The sequence below is a fragment of the Pongo pygmaeus genome, chromosome 1, assembly GCF_028885625.2.
Source record: "Pongo pygmaeus isolate AG05252 chromosome 1, NHGRI_mPonPyg2-v2.0_pri, whole genome shotgun sequence".
Lineage (NCBI taxonomy): Eukaryota > Metazoa > Chordata > Mammalia > Primates > Hominidae > Pongo > Pongo pygmaeus.
Window position 1 is genome coordinate 1,828,693 of NC_072373.2, and position 19,321 is coordinate 1,848,013.

Sequence of the window (19,321 nt, forward strand, 5' to 3'; positions counted from 1 at the left end):
GCTGCTTGATTCATGTGGCTTGCAGAGGTGCACAGGCTTTGGAGTCACGAAAAGTTAATCCTGAGTCCCAGCCCAGCCTCTTAGTAGCTGTGAGGCTTTGGACAACTTCCTTGTCTTGGAAAGTTATATAAACCTCATCTTCAAGAAAAGGCATGATACTGATTGCAAAAATGGCAGCAATTCTTCATCCCTTCCTGTATTTATGCCCTTTGTGATGTGCTTTTATAGCTGCTTTCATTGAGAGGCAGAATCTGTTTCCCAAACCTTGAATCTCACTGGCCTTATTTGCTCCGGCAGTAGAAAGCTGTGAATATGACCGTGTGCCAGTTTGGGGCCAAGGCACAAAAGCTCTTGAATGCTTCTGCTCTTTATTTCACAACCCTGTCATCTCCATAATAACAAGTCCATGTTAGCCTGCTAGAGGATGAGATACTATAGGGAGGAAAACCAAAGTGCCGTAGTTGACAGGCAGCTCACCCTCAGAAGCAGCATTGCCTAGTCAACCAGCAGCTGACCACACATGCCTGAAAGGGCCCAGCTGAGACCAAAAGAATGGTTCACCTGAGCCCAGCCTAGAAGGTGGACCAGCTCAATCTAATACGTTTTGGGGAATTTTACTGTGAAGCAATAGGTAATACGTACACCTAGCGCAGACAGGATGCCAGGATTCAATGACATGTTGATTGCAAGTTACCGGGCAAACACAAGGCACCCTGTATGCACTGATTTCCTTTTCCCTTTATGTAAAGTTGGATCTCTGGTTAGACGGTGTTGAGCCATACAGAAGTGCCTGTAGACATGTATGCAGTGATTGGTGCTTAAACTCACACACTTAAATTCCACACCACAGAAGGAAACAGAAAACCACAGCCTGACCATTAGGGCCAAAGCCAAATTGCAAAATGAGAAGTTTGTCTTTAATGTATTCCCACTACATCTAAAGTCCTGAGGTTAAGGCTGTGGACAGATCTGAAGATATGGGTTTTCTTCTCCTGGGGCCCCTCATCTTTTTTTCACTGTCTCATCTATAGAAGAGGCTGGGCCCCTGGCAAGAGCAGGTGGGAAATAGTAGACTCCCTCTAGATACTTCTTTATTGCAGCCCACTTCTCTCTCTGGGCACTGTCTCTGCCACCCTTGGGCCCGAGGAGAGATGTTAGCAGAAAGAGGGCGTTCCCTCATCTCTAGCAGAAAAGAGGGGTTCAGGCCCTTCACTCCCGGAGGTCAGGGGAACCAGAGCCCTCAAAACTGCACTTCAGTGTGACAGTCATTGCCCACAGGGGTTTACTTAGCACCTAGAATGTGGCTGGTCTGAATTGGTAGATGCTGGAAGTTTAAAACGCAGAGTGACTTTGAAAGATTTAGTACCAAAAAACAAAGAACAAAAAAAATCCTTCATTAATATTATATTTATCATATATTTAAATTATAATATTTTGTATATATTGAGTTAAATAAAGTATTGCAATCAATTTTACCTGTTTATTCCTCTTTTCTGTTGCTACTAGAAATTTTAAAATGACACCTGTGGTTCGCATGTGATTTCTATGGAAATTGCTGCCTTGGAGGATTGCTTCCCTTTTCAAAACTCGGGCTCCTCGGACGGCTTCCTCAGAAGACCAGAGGCCGAGAAGGTTAATAAGCCTGAAATTTTAAAAGAATTATTATTATATTGTTTCCTATTTTAAATATTATATATATTATTCACAAATGAATGTAACATTGTTTACAAGGTTAAATGTGTATAAATGAATGTCCCCTAGGCAAGGCTGGGACAGCCCTCCCGGAGAAGAGCTGTAGCCAGAACGCTGCCTCATTCAGACACGCGTGGGAGCTGTCACCTGTCACTAAGATCCTGAGGGGGCGGGGCCTGAGGCCCTACCCAATCAGGGGCACCGGGGCGGGGACTGCCTAATCAGGCGCTCCGCTAGAAAACCCGAGGCGGCTTCCGGGTCTGCCCGGCCTTTGTCTCTCGTGTCCGCACGTGCGTGGCTCGGCCAGTAGCCGCTGCGCTTCTCCTTCGATCTCGGCGGTTCAGGAGGCTCTGCTGCAGCCGGGGTCCTCCTGTGACCTGCATGTACTGGGGGATTCGCAGGGAGGATGTCGGGACACCCCGGAAGCTGGGAAATGGTGAGTTGCGCCGCCGGGGGTCTGGAGAAGGGAAGGGGCTGTGGCGGCCCCGGGCGCCGGGCACCGGGCTCCCAGCGGTCGGCTCCCGAGAGCGGACCCGAGTCCCTGCTGGCGCGGCGCGGCCGTCGGTCCTTTCTGGCGCCTGGCAGGGCTGGGCGGGCAGCGGCACCCCGGGCTCCCGTCCCGTCTCTGCACGGCGACTTCCGTCCTGCCCGAATCCGCTTCCCTCCCCGGCCCCGCGCCCGCGGCCCCGCGGCTCCCCGGGATCCTGCAGTGAGACCCCAGGCGCCTCAGGGGAGAGGCCCAGCGCGGTGTGCGGGCTCGCGCCTGCGAAGCTGTGGCCGCTGGCGTTTCTAATCCCTCCTCAATCCTGTTAAAAATTAAACTGAGGTTTCATTAAAGCGTTACAGAGTTTGAGCAAACAGCGATTCATGAGTAGGGGAGCACCCAGCCACGGTTTCTGGTTTGTGGGCCAACGGACGGTCTTGATGGAAAGGCTTTTATAAAATGTGTAAGGAAGTAAACCAAATTTATTTATTTATTTTTTCTTTTAATGATTGGGTTGGGGGGAGGTCTCCCTATGTTGCCCAGGCTGGTCTTGAACTCCTGGTCTCAGCCTCCCAAAGTGCTGGGATTACCGCGCCCAGCCCAAAGCAACCCCAATTTAATAATTGATTGGTTATAATTATGTAGTTCTGTTATTCGGATTATTTAGGTGGATGGTTCCTGGTTATGTAATCAGAGGTAAATTGCTGATTTGGGGTTGGTTAAGTTTTGTTTCCCTTCAAGTTAATTACTTTACAAGAAAGGCATGAAGTACCTTTAGGTTTTCTTGGTGAGGAACTCAGGGCACCATCATCACTTTAAGGGAGGAGGCCACCCCTCATATTGTCTTATGCCCAATTTCTGCCTCCAAAGAAAGAAGAAGCAAAAACTAAAAGGCAGAAATGAAATCCACAGGCAGACAGCCTGGCGCCGGGCCCTGGGCCTGGTTAAAGATCGACCCCTGACCTAACCGGTTGTGTTACCTATAGATTCCAGACATTGTATGGAAAAGCACTGTGAAAATCCCTGTCCTGTTCTGTTCCATTTTGCAGCCCCCAGCACGTACCCCCTGCTTGCCCAATCAATCACGACCCTCTCACGTGGACCCCCTTAGAGCTGTAAGCCCTTAAAAGGGACAGGAATTGCTCACTTGGGGAGCTCGGTTTTTGGAGACGTGAGTCTTGCCAAAGCTCCCGGCCGAATAAAGGCCTTCCTTCTTTAACTCGGTGTCTGAGGGGTTTTGTCTGCAGCTTGTCCTGCTACAACTTCAGTCTAATTTCTTCCTATTTAATTATTTCCACAAGGGTACTGGTTTCCCCTGCATTTTCCAAATGTAAGGCAAGCAGGGTCTCAAATCCATGACCGTATTCCCCAGCCTAACTCTTCTAGAACTTGCAGTAAAATTCTAAATTTCCAGTTTCTTCCTCAGACTCCCAAACTCCAACTTCCCCTCTCCAATTTACAACTTTATTATTTGTTCTTTATTGCACATTTGAACCAGATGCAGTATTTTAATTGTTTATCATGTTTTCACTGAGCAGTGAGGAGCTGTTTCTGAACGTTTCTCGTGAAAACAGAGAATAGTCACCTGATCTAGTCCACTATAAAAAAATTCTTTGTATCTTCATTTTGTCTTCCCTAGGCACACTCACAAACGTCTTTGGATGGAGGTTTCCCTTTGGAACCTTCACGTGGTGATGTGTCCTCAGCCACCCTCCTGTCTTTTCTGGGTCCTGGGTTCAAAACTGTTTGAGGATGACCTAATGTGCCCACACTGGCCATGTCTCTTGGAGTGTCATAAATAGTGAATGTCAGCTGTTGGGTCCTCTTCTTCCTAAAGACAAGGTGAAGTTTAGGGGTGGAGCCTCTCAGAGGAGCAGCTGGATGGCATGAATCCCCTGGGAGCGAGAGGAGTCTCCTGGGATACTCTTCCTCTAAAAAGCTAATCCACTGGGACTTAGATTTTTTTTTTCTCTTACCCCTGTTATCACTCCTTAGAGACAAAATGCTGGTCAGGCAGTCAGATACTGGTATTGAGGGAAGAAAGAATTTCTGCCCTCTGGATTGTCTCATACTTGGGAAGGGAGAACAGCATTCCAAAGTACAAGGAAACCCCGCCCCACAGTGAGGCAAGAACCTGAAAAGCAAAATGCATTTGGGGCAGAGTGGGGACACAGTGCAGTTTTTGGGGGGACGGTGGGCATTGAGTACTTCCCTGAGCAGGATGGGGTGGGAGGGTACAGTGGGGACACGGCGCAGGTTTTTGGGGGGACGGTGGGCACTGAGTACTTCCCTCAGCAGGATGGGGTGGGAGGGTAGAGTGGGGACACGGTGCAGGTTTTTGGGGTACGGTGGGCATTGAGTACTTCCCTCAGCAGGATGGGGTGGGAGGGTACAGTGGGGACACGGTGCAGGTTTTGGGGGGACGGTGGGCATTGAGTACTTCCCTCAGCAGGATGGGGTGGGAGGGTACAGTGGGGACACTGGGAGAGACATTGGTGTCATCCAATCCAATGTTGGTATTTTGAGGGAAAGACAGAAATGATTCCTGCCCTCTGGATTCTTTCACACTTGTGAAGGGAGAAAAACAACCTTAAAGAACAAGAAAGTTTCTTCCAGGAAGATGACACAAAAACCTGCCAAGCAAACTGCACCTTAGGCACACAACGGGCCACAGTGCAGTGCACTGGGAAGGTGGTCCTTGAGTACCTAGTCTCCAATGAGGACAGCGGGGACCAGGGAATCTCCTGTTTGAGAGATGGTCTTACTTGACATGTGAGTCAAACATACCTGTGTTCCAGTTAGCGCTGCTCTTCCCTGGGCTGCCCTCTTGCAAAGCTTTGTTCATTTATTGGTGCCTTAGGTAAACATAAAATGTATTTCATCAATAGAGCTTTAAAGATAAAATATTTACAAAGAGGCAAAGAAAGAAGTGGATATTTTAAATATATGTAGATATTTTACATCCACTTCATATATATATATTTAGTGTTTTTAATTAAAAAAATTTTTTAATGTTATATCAATAAATTTGGGGTAGCAGGTGGTTTTTGGTTACAAGGATAAGGTCTCTAGTGGTGGTTTCTGAGATTTTGGTCCTGTCACCTGATCAGTGTACGCTGTACCCAATATGCAGTCTTTTGTCTCTCACCCCCTCCCACCCTTGCCCCCAAATCACCAAGGTCCATTATATCATTCTTATGCCTTTGTATCCTCATAGCTTAGCTCCCACTTATAAGTGAGAACATAGAATATTTGGTTTTCCATTCCTGAGTTAACTTCACTTAGAATAATGCCTCCAACTCCGTCCAAGTTGCTGCAAAGCCCATTATTTCATTCCTTTTTATGGCTGAGTAGTATTCCACCACATTTTCTTTATCCATTCATTGGTTGATGGGCATTTTAGGTTTGTTCCATATTTTTGCAGTGGCAAATTGTGTTGCTGTAAACATGTGTGTGCAAGTGTTTTTTTGTTTGTTTGTTTGTTTTAATTGAGACAGAGTCTCACTCTGTTACCCAGGCTGTAGTGCAGTGGCACGATCTTGGCTCACTACAACCTTCCGTCGCCTGGGTTCAAGCGATTCTCATGCCTTAGCCTCCCAAGTAGCTGGGACTACAGGCATGCACCATCACGCCCAGCTATTTTTTTTTTTTTTTTTTGTATTTTTAGTAGAGACGGGGTTTTGCCATGTTGTCCAGGCTGGTATCGAACTCCTGACCTCAGGTTATCCACCTGCCTCAGCCTCTCAAAGTGCTGGGATTACAGGCATGAGCCACCACGCCCAGCCGTGTTTTTTTCATATAATGACTTCTTTTCCTTTGGGTACATACCCAGTAGTGGGATTGCTGGATTGAATGGTAGTTCTACTTTTAGTTCTTTAAGGAATCTTCATACTGTTTTCCATAGCGGTTGTACTAGTTTACACTCCCATAAGCAGTGTAGAAGATTTTCCTTTTCACCACATCCACACCAGCATCCCATCATCTATTGTTTTTTATTTTATGATTATGGCCATTCTTACAGGAGTAAGGTGGTATCTCATTATGGTTTTAATTTGCATTTCCCTGATAGTGATGTTGAGCATTTTTTCATATTTATTGGCTATTTGTATATCTTCTTTTGAGAACTATTCATGTCCTTTGCCTACTTTTTTGATGGAATTTTTTCTTGCTGATTTGAGTTTTTTGTGAATTCTGGATATTAGTCCTTTGTAGGATGCATAGTTTGTGAAGATTTTCTCCCACTCTGTGGGTTGTCTGTTTACTCTGCTGATTATTTCTTTTGCTGTGCAGAAGCTTTTTAATTTAATTAGGTGCCATTTGTTTATTTTTGTTTTTGTGCATTTGCTTTTGGGTTCTTGGTCATAAGTTCTTTGCCCAAGCCAATGTTTAGAAGAGTTTTTTTGATATATTTTATTTTCATTCCCCTGAGTGTATGTGGTAACTTTTTGAGGTCTCTTCTCTTTTGGGTAATTTCAAATGAAATTCTAGGGATTTTAATCAGGAATGCTACCAGGGAAGAGAAATAGGAAAAATCTCTCTTCCTTTATGGTTACAGAAAGTGAATACATTTCCACACACAAAAGTGTGGTACATAAATTGGTGAATTACAAAAATTAACCAAAACATCAGTTTGTTTCTTGCAGGATGAAGAATTTGTTAGAGTGGGTAAGTCTGTGCTGTTTTCTGTTGCCTGCATTTGGCACATTAATGCTAAATCTGTACAACAACCTTGCCCAATCACTGTGGCCAGGATTTCCAATACTGTGTTGAATGGGAGTGATAAAAGCAGAGGTTCTCTACCGCTCTTTACTGATCTTGGGAGAAAAGGGTTTTTTTGCTTGTTTGTTTTGGTATTTCAGCATTGATGGTGATGTTAGTGCTGGTTTTTCGTACTGTAGTTTCCTTTTAGTCCTAGTTTATTGTATGTTTTTATCATGAGTGGGTCTTAATAATTTGCCAAATACTTTTCCTGCATCAGTTGCAATAGCTACGATATTTCAGTCATTTTGCTAATGTCATACATTACACTGATTGATTTTTCATATATTGAACCATTTTATTTTAGGGATAAATCTCACTTGGTTTTGGTGTATAATCCTTTTACTGTGCTGCTAAATATGGCTTGTTAGTACTTAAGTGAGGATTTCTGGGTTAAGTACTTAAGTGAGGATTTCTGCGTTAGTATGCTGCTAAATATGGTTTGTTAGTATTTAAGTGAGGATTTCTGCATTAATAGTTATAAAGAACATTTGTAGCTTGTAGTGTCTGTCCAATTTAGGAGTTCTGATTACTGCATCAGTGTCATATAACTGTGAGTCTGTTTAGATTTTCTAATTCTTCATGATTCATTCCTGGTACGCTGTGTGTTTCTAGACATTCGTTCACCTCATCAATGTTATCCAACTTGCTGGTGTGCCCTTAGAGACTTTTTACATAAGATTTAAGACACAGATTTCTTTTATATGTGTTTTACTCTTATTGTATATGTATATGTATTCTGCTTGTTTTGTAAATATTTATTTTAGGTTCAGGGGTACATGTACACAATAGCAAATACACGGAATCAACCTAAATGCCCATCAACAGTAGACTGGACAAGGAAAATGTGGTATATACACATTTGTGAATAATGCTGCAGTGAACCTATGCGTGCATATTTCTTTATGGTAGAATGATTTCTATTTCTTTGGCTATATACTCAATAAATGGGATTGCTAGGTTGAATGGGAGTTCTGTTTTAATTTCTTTGAGAAATCACCACACTGCTTTCCAAAATGAGTGAATTGAATTCCCACCAGCAGTGTATAAGCATTCCCTTTTCTCCACAACCTTACCAGCATCTGGTTTTGTTTTGTTTTGTTTTGACTTTATTACTTTTTTGAGGCAGTGTCTTGCTCTGTCACCCAGGCTGGAGTGCAGTGGCACGATTTTGGCTTACTGCAGCCTCTGCCTCCTGGGCTCAAGCAGTCATCCCACCTCAGCCTGACGAGTAGCTGGGACTATGGGCATGTGCTAACAGGCCCGGCTAAGTTTTTTATTCTTTCGTAGAGATAATGTCTCACTATATTGTCCAAGCTGGTCTCGAACTCCTGGACTGAAATAATCCTCCTGCCTCAGCCTCCTGAACTGCTGGGATTACAGGCATGAACCACCATGCCCAGGCTATTTTTTGAGTTTTTAGTAACAGCATTATGACTGGTATGAGATGGTATCTCATCGTGGTTTTAATTTGCATTTCTTTAGTGATTAGTGATAATGTTCATTTTTCTCATGTTTGTTGGCTGTTTGTATATCTTTTGAAAAGTGTTCATGTCCTTTGCCCACTTTTTAATGTTTCATTTTTATTTCCTTTTTGCTTGTTAATTAAGTTTCTTACAGATTCTGGATATTAGACCCTTGTTAGATGCATAGTTTGCAGATATTTTCTCTCACTTTGTAGGTTGTCTGTTTAATCCTGTTAGTTTGTTTTGCTGTGCAGAAGTTCTTTAGTTTAATTATGTCCCATTTGTCAATTTTTTCTTTTGTGGCAATCGCTTTGGGCATCTTCATCATGACGTACTTGCCAGGTCCTATGTCCAGAATGGTATTTCCTAGGTTATCTTCCAGGGTTTTTATATCTTTAAATTTTTACATTTAAGTCTTTAATCCATCTAAAGTTTATATTTGTATATGGTGTAAGGAAGGGGTCCAGTTTCAATCTTCTACATGTGGCTAGCCAGTTATCCTAGCACCATTTATCGGATAGGAAGTCCTTTCCTCATTGTTTGTTTTTGTTGATTTTGTCAAAAATCAGATGGTTGGCCGGGCGCAGTGGCTCACGCCTGTAATCCCAGCACTTTGGGAGGCCGAGGCGGGCAGATCATGAGGTCAGGAGATCGAGACTATCCTGGCTAACACAGTGAAACCCCGTCTCTACTAAAAATACAAAAAATTAGCCAGGCGGGGTGGCGGGCGCCTGTAGTCATAGCTACTCGGGAGGCTGAGGCAGGAGAATGGCGTGAACCGAGGCGGCGGAGCTTGCAGTGAGCCGAGATTGCGCCACTGCACTCCAGCCTGGGTGACAGAGCAAGACTCCGTCTCAAGAAAAAAAAAAAAAAATCAGATGGTTGTACGTGTGCGGCATTATTTCCGGGTTTTCCATTCTGCTCCATCAGTCTGTGTCTGTTTTTATACCATTACCATAATGTTTTGGTTACAGTAGCTTTGTAGTATAGTTTGAAGTTGGTTAATATGATGCCTCCAAACTTTGTTCTTCTTGCTTGGCTAAGTGGGATCTTTATTGGTTCCACATGAATTTTAAAATAGTTTTATCTAATTTGGGTGAACAATGTCATTGGTAGTTTGATAGGAATAGCATTGAATCTAAATTGCTTTGGGTAGTTGGACCATTTTAGCAATATTAATTCTTCCTATCAATGAGCATGGAATGTTTTTCCGTTCATTTGTATCATCTCTGGTTTTTTTGTTTTTTTTTTTCAGCAGCATCTTGTAACTCGTAGAGATCTTTCATCTCCTGGTTAGCTATATTCCTAGATATTTTATTCTTTTTGTGGCTATTGTGAATGGGATTGCCTTCCTGATTTGGCTCTCTGCATGGATATTATTGGTGTATAGAAATGCTACTAATTTTTGTGTATTTATTTTCTGTCCTGAAACTGTGCCAAAGTTGTTTATCTGGAGCTTTTCAACAGAGACTGTGGGGTTTTGGGGGGTATAGGATCATATCATTTGCAAACAGAGAAGTTTGATTTCCTGTCTTCCTATTTGGATGCCTTTTATTTCCTTCTCTTCCCTGATTGCTTTGGCTAAGACTTTCAGTAGTATGTTAATAGAAGTGGTAAAAGAGGGCATCCTTGTCTTGTTCCAGTTCTCAAGAGGAATGTTTCCAGCTGTTGCCTATTCACTATGATGTTGGCTGTGGGTTTTTCATAGATAGCTCTTATTATTTTGAAGTATGTTTCTCCAATGCCTAGTTTGTTGAGGGTTTTTAACATGAAGGGATGTTGAAATTTATTTAAAGCTTTTTTTGCATCTATTGAGATGATCATGTGTTTTTTTTGTTTTTAGTTTTGTTTATGTTGTGAATCACATTTATTGACTTGTGTATATTGAACTGTTACAGCCAAGGGATAATGCCTACTTAATCAAGGTGGTGGAACAGGTTTTTGGTGTGTGCTGGATTCGGTTTGCTAGTATTTTACATCTGTGGATTTTTGCATCTATGTTCATCAAGAATATTGGCCTGAAGTTTTCTTTTTCGTTGTTGTATGCCTGCCAGGATGACGCTGGCTGTCATAGAATGAGTTAAGGAGCTTCTCCTCTTTAGTTTCTTAGAATAGTTTCAGAAGGAATGGTACCAGCTCTTCTTAATACATCTGGTAGAATTTAGCTGTGAAACCATCTGGTCCTGGCTTTTCTGTTTGATAGGTTTATTATTACTGATTAAATTTCAGAGCTCATTTTTCTGTCCAGGGATTCCATTTCTTCCTGGTTCAATCTTGGGAGGTTTTTTGTTTCCAGGAATGTATTCATTTTTCTAGGTTTTCTAGCCTGTATGCATAGAGATGTTTGTAATAATAGTCTCTGAGGGATTTTTTTTTTTTTTTTTAGTTTCTGTGAGTCTGGTGGTAATACCCTTTTTGTCACTTCTGATAGTGTTTATATGGATCTTCTCTCTTTTTCTTTCCTTTATTAGTCTAGCTAGCCATCTATCTTATTTCAGAAAATTGACTCCTGAAGTTGTTGATCTTTTGCTTTTTTTTTTTTTCTCTTTTCTTCAATTCATCTCTGATTTTTTTTTTTTGTTTGTTTTCTGCTAGCTTTGGGGTTGGTCTGCTCTTGTTTCTTTAGTTCCTCTAAGTGTAATGTTAGGTTGCTAATTTGAGATCTTTTCAAAGTTTTTGATGTGGGCATTAGTGCTATAAAATTTCCTCTTAACACTGCCTTAGCAGTGTTCCAGAGATTCTTGTATGTTTGTTCTTATTAGTTTCAAATAATTTCTTGGTTTCTACCTTAATTTCATTTTTTTCTTTGGATTTGTTGAGGATTGTTTTATGGCTGAATGTGTGGTTGATTTTAGAGTATGTGCCATGTGCAGCTGAGAAGAATGTATATTCTGTTGTTTTTTAGTGAAGAGTTCTGTAGGTGTCTTAGGTCCATTTGGTGAAGTGTTGAGTTCAGATCTCAAATATCTTTGTTAGTTTTCTGCCTTTATGATCTAATACCATCAGTAGGGCATTGAAGCCTCCCACTGTTAACTGTGTGGTTAAGTCTCTTTGTAGGTGTGTAAGAATTTGCCGTATGAATCTGAGTGCTCTTCTGTTGGGTGCATACATATTTAGGATAGTTAGGTCTGCTTGTTGGATTGAACCTTTTACCATTATGTAATACCCTTGTCTTTTTTTTATTGTGTTTGGTTTAAAGTCTGTTTTATCTGAAATTTGACTAGTAATCCCTGCTTTTTTTTTTTTTTTTTGCCAAGAGTTAATATATTTTATATGTAAGTAAAGATATACAGTCGTACATTGCTTCATGTGTTGTTAGGCAGTTTTATAGTGAGAACGTAATAGTGTGTACTTATGCAAACCTAGATGGCATAATATACCACACACCTAGGCTATATGGTATGGCCTATTGCTCCTAGATTTACTTTTTTCTGTTTTCCATTTGTGTTGTAGATTTTTCTCTATCTCTTTACTTTGAATGTGTGGGCGTCATTGCATGTGAGATGGGTCTCTTGAAGACGGCATACGATTGGGTTTTGTTTCTCTATCCAGCTTGTCATTTTGCCTTTTAATTGGGGCATTTAGCCCATTTACATTCAAGGTTACTATTTATATGTGTAGATTTGATCTTGTTATTGTGTCATTAGCTAGTTATTATGCAGACTTGTTTGTATGGTTGCTTTATAGTGTCACTGGTCTATGTACTTAAGTGTGTTTTTGTGGTGGCTGTTAATGGTCTTTCCATATTTAGCACTCCCTTTAGGACGTCTTACAAGGCAGATCTAGTGGGAACAAATTCTCTTAGTAGTTGCTTGTCTGAAAATGATTACGAAGCTTCTTTTGGCTGGTTGGGAAATTCATGGTTGGAATTTCTTTTCCTTAATGCTGAATATAAACTCTGATAATGCACAATAAATTTTCTGGATATTGGAGAAAAATTACTGGGCTGTAGATTGTGGTAAAGTTCAAATTACTGGAAATAGCAATGGAGTATATCCACTGCCTTGGCCTTCATTTCTGCATATTTATTTGGTGTGGTAATCACCACTTGAGATTCTCTAATTTTTGTTCTTCTAAAGAATGTGAACTATTATTTACTATTATTATTATAATAATATGCCATATTATTTGGCTATTTTATTACCAAGAAAATGGATTTCTTTCCATAAATGGTCTTTTTTCTTGTTATGTATCTTTTGCTTTTTTTTTCCATTTTTAAATCATGTTTTCATTCATTTTTACTGTGCACACTAATTTCTTTTATATTGCATATATTGCAGATTTTTATTTTACTGTTTTTTGTCTTTTAATTCTCCTAATTTTAATATATTTGAATTTGTCAGTCTCTATTGTTTGCTCCTTTTCTCCTATTCATATGTCAAAAAAACCTTGTCTGTGACTTCTGCAAGTGGTCTATTTGTACTTTTTACGTTTGAATATATGACAAATTGATTATTGTCCAACTAATAGAGGTCAATGCAATTCATTTTTTTCCCAATTAAATACCAGTTAGCTTTGTCCATGTTTAAAGTGCTTGATACTTCCTTCACTATCCTACAGTGCCTCCTCTGTTATTAGTCAGCTTTCCATATCAGTTCCAGCTCATTAAAGACTATATGCCTTTCTCTTGGCCTAGTTCTTTATCTCTCTGCTTATACTACACTGCCCTGAATATTATATTTGGAAATCATTGATGTGTATTAGGCAAACCATCACACTGTTATTCAGAAGACTTTGACGGTTGTTAGGCAGTTGTTATTTCTGTAGGTTTTGAAAAGTAGTTTCTGCTGAACTGCTAGAAAGTCTGTTTCAGGCATCTATGAAATTTTACATGAATATCATTTGTAAGAGGTGACATCTAGTTGACATTGAGTTTTTTTCTTTGAACGCATGCCTTTTCACTTATTCTATTCTGCTTTGACATTTTTCAATAGAAATTGTAAAATAATTATTTTTGGATTATTGAATATTGATTATTAGTGTTAATTACCTCTTGATTAAATTTGGACTTGAGTGAACCACTTATAAGCTTCTACACGTTTTCTCTTTGTGTAACCATGTGGATTGGGCTCAATTTCCCAATTAAAAAGTTGTGGCATCATATATGAAATATTGTCTACCAGAGAAGCTCATCAGATACCCAGTGCTCAGAGTGTGTTTTTTTTTGTTTATTGAGGCTGATCCCCTAGGCACCACTGCTACAATAAAACAAAATAATAGACTTTTGGAAGGAAAACAGGGGTTCAGCAAATACCAGATTGTTTAGATAAACTATTTAGCAGCAGTGAGCTACTTTTATCACTTAGGTTGTTGGGATGCCTCTGAAAATGTAAGTTCCCTCATACCAGCAAAGGTTGAACTTTGTAGCAGGTATTTCTAAGGGTAAGTAGTCTTGTGACTGCTCATATTAACTCTCTTATGCACACCAGATAGTAAGACTTTGTTATGATATGTACTGCAGGTATATGCTATAAAGAAAAATCATAACAGCAAATATTACTCCCTGGACTCACCAACAAGAAGGGTGTTCCTTCTCTGCTGCTGCCTTGCTGAACAGTTCAACTTTAGCATAAGAACTGCTGGCTGAGCGTGGTGGCTCATGCCTGTAATCCCAGCACTTTGGGAGGCCGAGACAGGCGGATCACGAGGTCAAGAGATTGAGGCCATCCTGGCCAACATGGTGAAACCCTGTCTCTACTAAAAATACAAAAATTAGCTAGGCATGGTGACATGTGCCTGTAGTCCCAGCTACTTGAGAGGCAGAGGCAGGAGAATCACTTGAGCCTGGGAGGTGAAGATTGCAGTGAGCTGAGATCATGCCACTGCACTCCAGCCTGGCAACAGAGTGAGACTCCGTCTCAAAAAAAAAAAAAAAAGGAACTGCTATGTGGGAGAAAGTAAGTGTAGACAGAGTCATAGTTCTAGTGACCAAATAGTGGAATAAATGTTCACCACAGAATCAGGTGAACATCTTATAAACTGACTACAGATTTCCAGTGCTTTCAGTCTCATCCATCCTCTACAAAAATGTGGAATGTTTTAGAACTCAGTTGCCTTTGAGGATGTGGCTGTGAACTTCACCCAGGAGGAGTGGGCTTTGTTGGATCCTTCCCAGAAGAATCTCTATAGAGACGTGATGCAGGAAACCTTCAGGAATCTGGCTTCCATAGGTAAGAATCCCAATATTTCTTTACTTAGTCAATCAGAAAGTAAGTGTTTCATGGTTTTCAATGTCATTCCATGATCTGGAATGTACAAAGGGAACACTTTGATGAGTAAATGAGGCATGGACCCAGTGTGCAATGACTCTTGTTTCTTAGTCTGTTTTCTAATTGTGATAACAGAATACCTGATCCTGGGTAATTTACAAAAATAGTTTTATATTGGTTTATGATTCTAGGGCTAGAAAGTCCAAGGTTGAATCTGGTAAGGACCTGATGCTACTTCAGCTCAGGGCATGAAGCAGAAGCGAGTGGGCACGTGCAAAGGGATCACACAGCGAGAAAATAAGAGTAATTCTTGGGAGCTAAACTTGCTTTTGTAACAACCTGCCCTCTGGCAACTAATTCAGTCTTGCAAAAGTAAGAGAAAACATGCATTCCCAAGCAAGGACATTAATCTATTAATAAGGAATCTGTACCCATAACACAAACAATGTTGCCATATTGGTGACCAAATTACAGCATTCATTTTGGTGGGTACAAACCATATCCCCAACATAGCACCTAGAGTCTAGTAATTTTTCTGTAATTTCAAATAATTTGTAATATATTTCTGGGTCTACATTTTAGGAAACAAAGGGGAAGACCAGAGCATTGAAGATCAGTACAAAAATTCTTCAAGAAATCTAAGGTAATTTGCACTCACAAGAGGAAGCAGTCCCCCTTGGGGTCAATTGTAGTATGTAATCATATGTTTAAAGCAAACAAGGCCAGGCATGGTGGCTCACACCTGTAATCCCAGCACTTTGGGATGCTGAGGTGGGCGGATCACCTGAGGTCAGGAGTTTGAGACCAGCCTGACCAACATGGCAAAAACCCATCTCTACTAAAAATACAAAATTAGCCTGGTGTGATGGTGCACGCCTGTAATCCCTGCTGTTTGAGAGGCTGAGGCAGGAGAATTGCTTGAACCTGGGAGGCAGAGGTTGCAATGAGCCAAGGTTGTGCCATTGCACTCCAGCCAGGGAAACAAGAGCAAAACACCATCTCAGAGGGAAAAAAAACCAAGCAAACAAAATAAATTAAGACAACATCAATTTATTCTCAGAGTTTTTACCAAAAATATATACTTCAATGTAACATGGATGTTAAGTGTTTGCAAAATAGTTCACTTGAAAACAGTATTGTTTTAGTCTACTTGCATTGCTATAAAGGAATATCTAGGCTGAGTAATTTATAAGGAAGAGTTATTTGGCTAATGGTTCTGCAGGCTTTATCAGAAGCATAAAGCCAGCATCTGCTTCTGATGAGGACCTCAGAGATGGCAGAAGGGGAAGGGGAGCTGACGTGTCACACAGGGAGAGAAGGAACAAGAGAGAGAGAAAGGAGGTGCCAAAGTTTTTGGGTTTTTTTTGTTTTGTTTTGTTTTGTTTTGTTTTGAGATGGAGTCTCTCTCTGGTATCCAGACTGGAGTGCAATGGTGCAATCTTGGCTCACTGCAACCTCCGCCTCCTGGGTTCAAGTGATTCTCTGGACTCAGTCTCCCAAGTAGCTGGTATTACAGGAACACGCCACCACACCCAGCTAATTTTTGTATTTTTAGTAGAGACAGCATTTCACCATGTTGGCCAGGCTGGTCTTGAACTCCTGACCTCAAGTGATCTGCCCACCTTAGCCTCCCAAAGTGCTGGGATTACAGGCGTGAGCCACCATGCCCGGCCATTTTTTTTTTTTTTAAACAATCGGATCTTTCAGGAACTAATAGAGCGAGAAGTCACTTATTACCACAACAGTGCCACTTATGTGGAATCTGCTCCTATGACCCAAGCACCTCACACCAGGTCACACCTCCAACATGAGGATCAAATTTCAGCATGAAATTTGAAGGGAGTAAATACCCAAACTGTATTCAATACTAAGAAACTGCATATGAGAATATTACTGTATTGTTAATAGCTATAGGGGAGGGAGCCATGTTGTAGACTAATCAATCCATTTATGTTCAATTTGTTTATGTTAGAAAACCTGCAGTTTCTCTGATATTGGTAGCAGTGTAAGTTCAGACTTAGTAATAAAAGAAAATAACTAATAAACCATTAATGATGGGGTTGTCATTTTTTGTAGAAGTCATATGATAGACATACTGTGTAAAATTAAATAAGTCAGTGTAGAAAAACCTCCAGATGCCAAATTTTAATCTGAACAAAAAAATTCCTGCTAGAGTAAAACCACGTGAATGCATTGTGTGTGAAAAATTCTTCATACGTCATTCATCCCTTATAGGCACATCATATCTCACTCTGGAAACAACCCATATGGGTGTGAGGAATGCGGAAAGAAGCCATGTACATGTAAACAATGTCAGAAAACTTTCCTTTCTGTCACAAGGGTTCACAGAGACACAGTAATGCACACTGGAAATGGACATTATAGTTGTACAATATGTGAGAAAGTTTTTAATATTCCCAGTTCATTTCAGATACATCAGAGAAATCACACTGGAGAGAAACCCTATGAATGTATGGTATGTGGGAAAGCCTTAGGTTTTTCCCGTTCTCTTAATAGACATAAAAGGATTCACACTGGAGAAAAACGCTATGAATGTAAGCAGTGTGGGAAAGCCTTCAGTCGTTCCAGTCACCTTCGTGACCATGAAAGAACTCATACTGGAGAGAAACCCTATGAATGTAAGCACTGTGGGAAAGCCTTCCGTTACTCCAATTGCCTTCACTACCATGAAAGAACTCACACTGGAGAGAAACCTTATGTGTGCATGGAATGTGGCAAAGCATTCAGTTGTCTCAGTTCCTTGCAAGGACATATAAAGGCTCATGCTGGTGAAGAACCCTATCCATGTAAGCAATGTGGGAAAGCCTTCAGATACGCCAGTTCCCTTCAGAAACACGAGAAAACTCATATTGCACAGAAACCCTATGTATGTAACAATTGTGGTAAAGGCTTCAGATGTTCCAGTTCCCTTCGTGACCATGAAAGGACTCATACTGGAGAGAAACCCTATGAATGTCAGAAATGTGGCAAAGCCTTTAGTCGTGCTAGTACCCTTTGGAAGCATAAAAAAACTCATACTGGAGAAAAGCCCTATAAATGTAAAAAAATGTAAAGGCTTTAATCACTACAGTTTTTGTCAAAAACATGAACAGTCACATACTTGAGAGAAACTGTGAATGTAAGGTGTAGGAAAGTACTTAATTTTCCCAGATTTCCTCAAATACATGAAAAGAATCAAACTGGAGATAAACCCTTACAACTATAATCAATAAGGTAAAGCATTCAATTTTTCCATTTCTTTTTGAAAACTTGAAAGGACTCACTGAAGAAAATCCGTATGAATGTATAAAATGTAGTAAGGCCTGCAGTTGTTCCAGTGGTATTTGATGGTATAACATAACTCATTCTAGAGAAAAATTTTATGAATGTATCGAATGTGAGAATGCCTTCATTTATCCTATAACTCACTCAAGAGACATATGGTAACACATACTCCAGATTGACCTTATAAATAAAAGAATGCCCACCAGATTGAAACCCTAGAAATACAGAAAATTCTGAATTTTAACAATTACTTTAAAAGTCATGTGAAAACTCCCACTGGAAATAAATCCTGTAAATGTAAATATTATGGAAAACCTTATGGAAAATAATTATAGTACAATTCTTAAGAAAATTCACTATGTGAATGAGATGTTTTAGGAGCTATAAATAAATTGAATATATCAGTTGCTCATTTTTGAAGAGAGTCTCTAGAATATAGATTTTCACTTCTTTTTAAAAAAAAAAAAAAAAACATTGCGGCGAGACTTTTTTTTTTTTTTTGAGACGGAGTCTCACTCTGTCGCCCAGACTGGAGTGCAGTGGCACAATCTCGGCTCACTGCAAGCTCTGCCTCCCAGGTTCACACCATTCTCTTGCCTCAGCCTCCTGAGTAGCTGGGACTACAGGTGCCTGCCAAGACGCCCAGCTAATTTTTTGTATTTTTAGTAGAGATGGGGTTTCACTGTGTTAGCCAGGATGGTCTCAATCTCCTGACCTCGTGATCTGCCCGCTTCTGCCTCCCAAAGTGCTGGGATTACAGGCATGAGCCACCACACCCGGCCGAGGCGAGACTTCTGTAAGTATTCTTCGAGCAGTAGTACAAGAGTTAAATATGTATTCTTCCTTTTTAAGCTGGTAAATAAATTTCCTTTTTCTACCCATTTTAAACTGTGTTGGTTATATGGGTAAATTGAAATGTATTTCTTTTCCTTTTTTCTTGCATAGCCATTTTTAAAAATATTTTTTAAATATTTAAAATATAAAATATTTTTAAAATATTTTTTAAAAATTTTGTGGGTTACACAGTAGATGTGTGAAATGTATTTGTAACATATATGTAGGTTTAACTTCTGTGTAGTTGTTCAATTATTTTGTTATTAATTGGCCATTGATAAATGAGTCTATTTTCTTTGCTAATAGAGTTGCTGTCAATTTGTAAGTACGTAAAGTTTATTATAGAGTATATTCTCGTGTGAATTATTATTTTCATCTGTTGTTCTTTACATTGTCATTATTTTTGGCTATTTGCATAGGCCACATTGGTTTAAGGAGAGAGACCTGTGATCGAACAGTGTCTTGTGTCTAATCTGAGAAAGAAAGCATCCAGTCTTACCATCATGTATGATGTTAGCTGAGGGTTTTTAAAATAAATTCCTTAAAGCAGGTTGAGAAAGTTTCCTGCTGTTCATTATTATTGAATATCTCAT

The 19,321-nt window shown here is 40.3% G+C and overlaps 1 protein-coding gene across 5 annotated transcripts; it reads left to right on the forward strand.

The window, feature by feature from the left end:
- The first annotated feature begins 1,914 nt into the window (after positions 1-1,914).
- Positions 1,915-19,287, forward strand: ZNF124 (zinc finger protein 124). 5 transcript variants are annotated; one of them, XM_063665541.1, is made up of 6 exons: positions 1,935-2,128; positions 3,816-4,018; positions 4,793-4,948; positions 14,444-14,570; positions 15,192-15,252; positions 16,845-19,287. In XM_063665541.1, exons 4-6 carry the CDS (start codon positions 14,537-14,539, stop codon positions 17,680-17,682), a joined length of 933 nt encoding a protein of 310 aa, XP_063521611.1. In that variant the 5' UTR covers positions 1,935-2,128; positions 3,816-4,018; positions 4,793-4,948; positions 14,444-14,536; the 3' UTR covers positions 17,683-19,287. The 5 variants fall into 5 exon arrangements, with proteins under 5 accessions (XP_054337939.1, XP_054337958.1, XP_063521704.1 ...); XM_063665572.1 differs by lacking the exon at positions 4,793-4,948; XM_054481964.2 differs by lacking the exons at positions 3,816-4,018; positions 4,793-4,948 and having other exon boundaries at positions 1,915-2,128.
- The last annotated feature ends 34 nt before the right edge of the window (positions 19,288-19,321 follow it).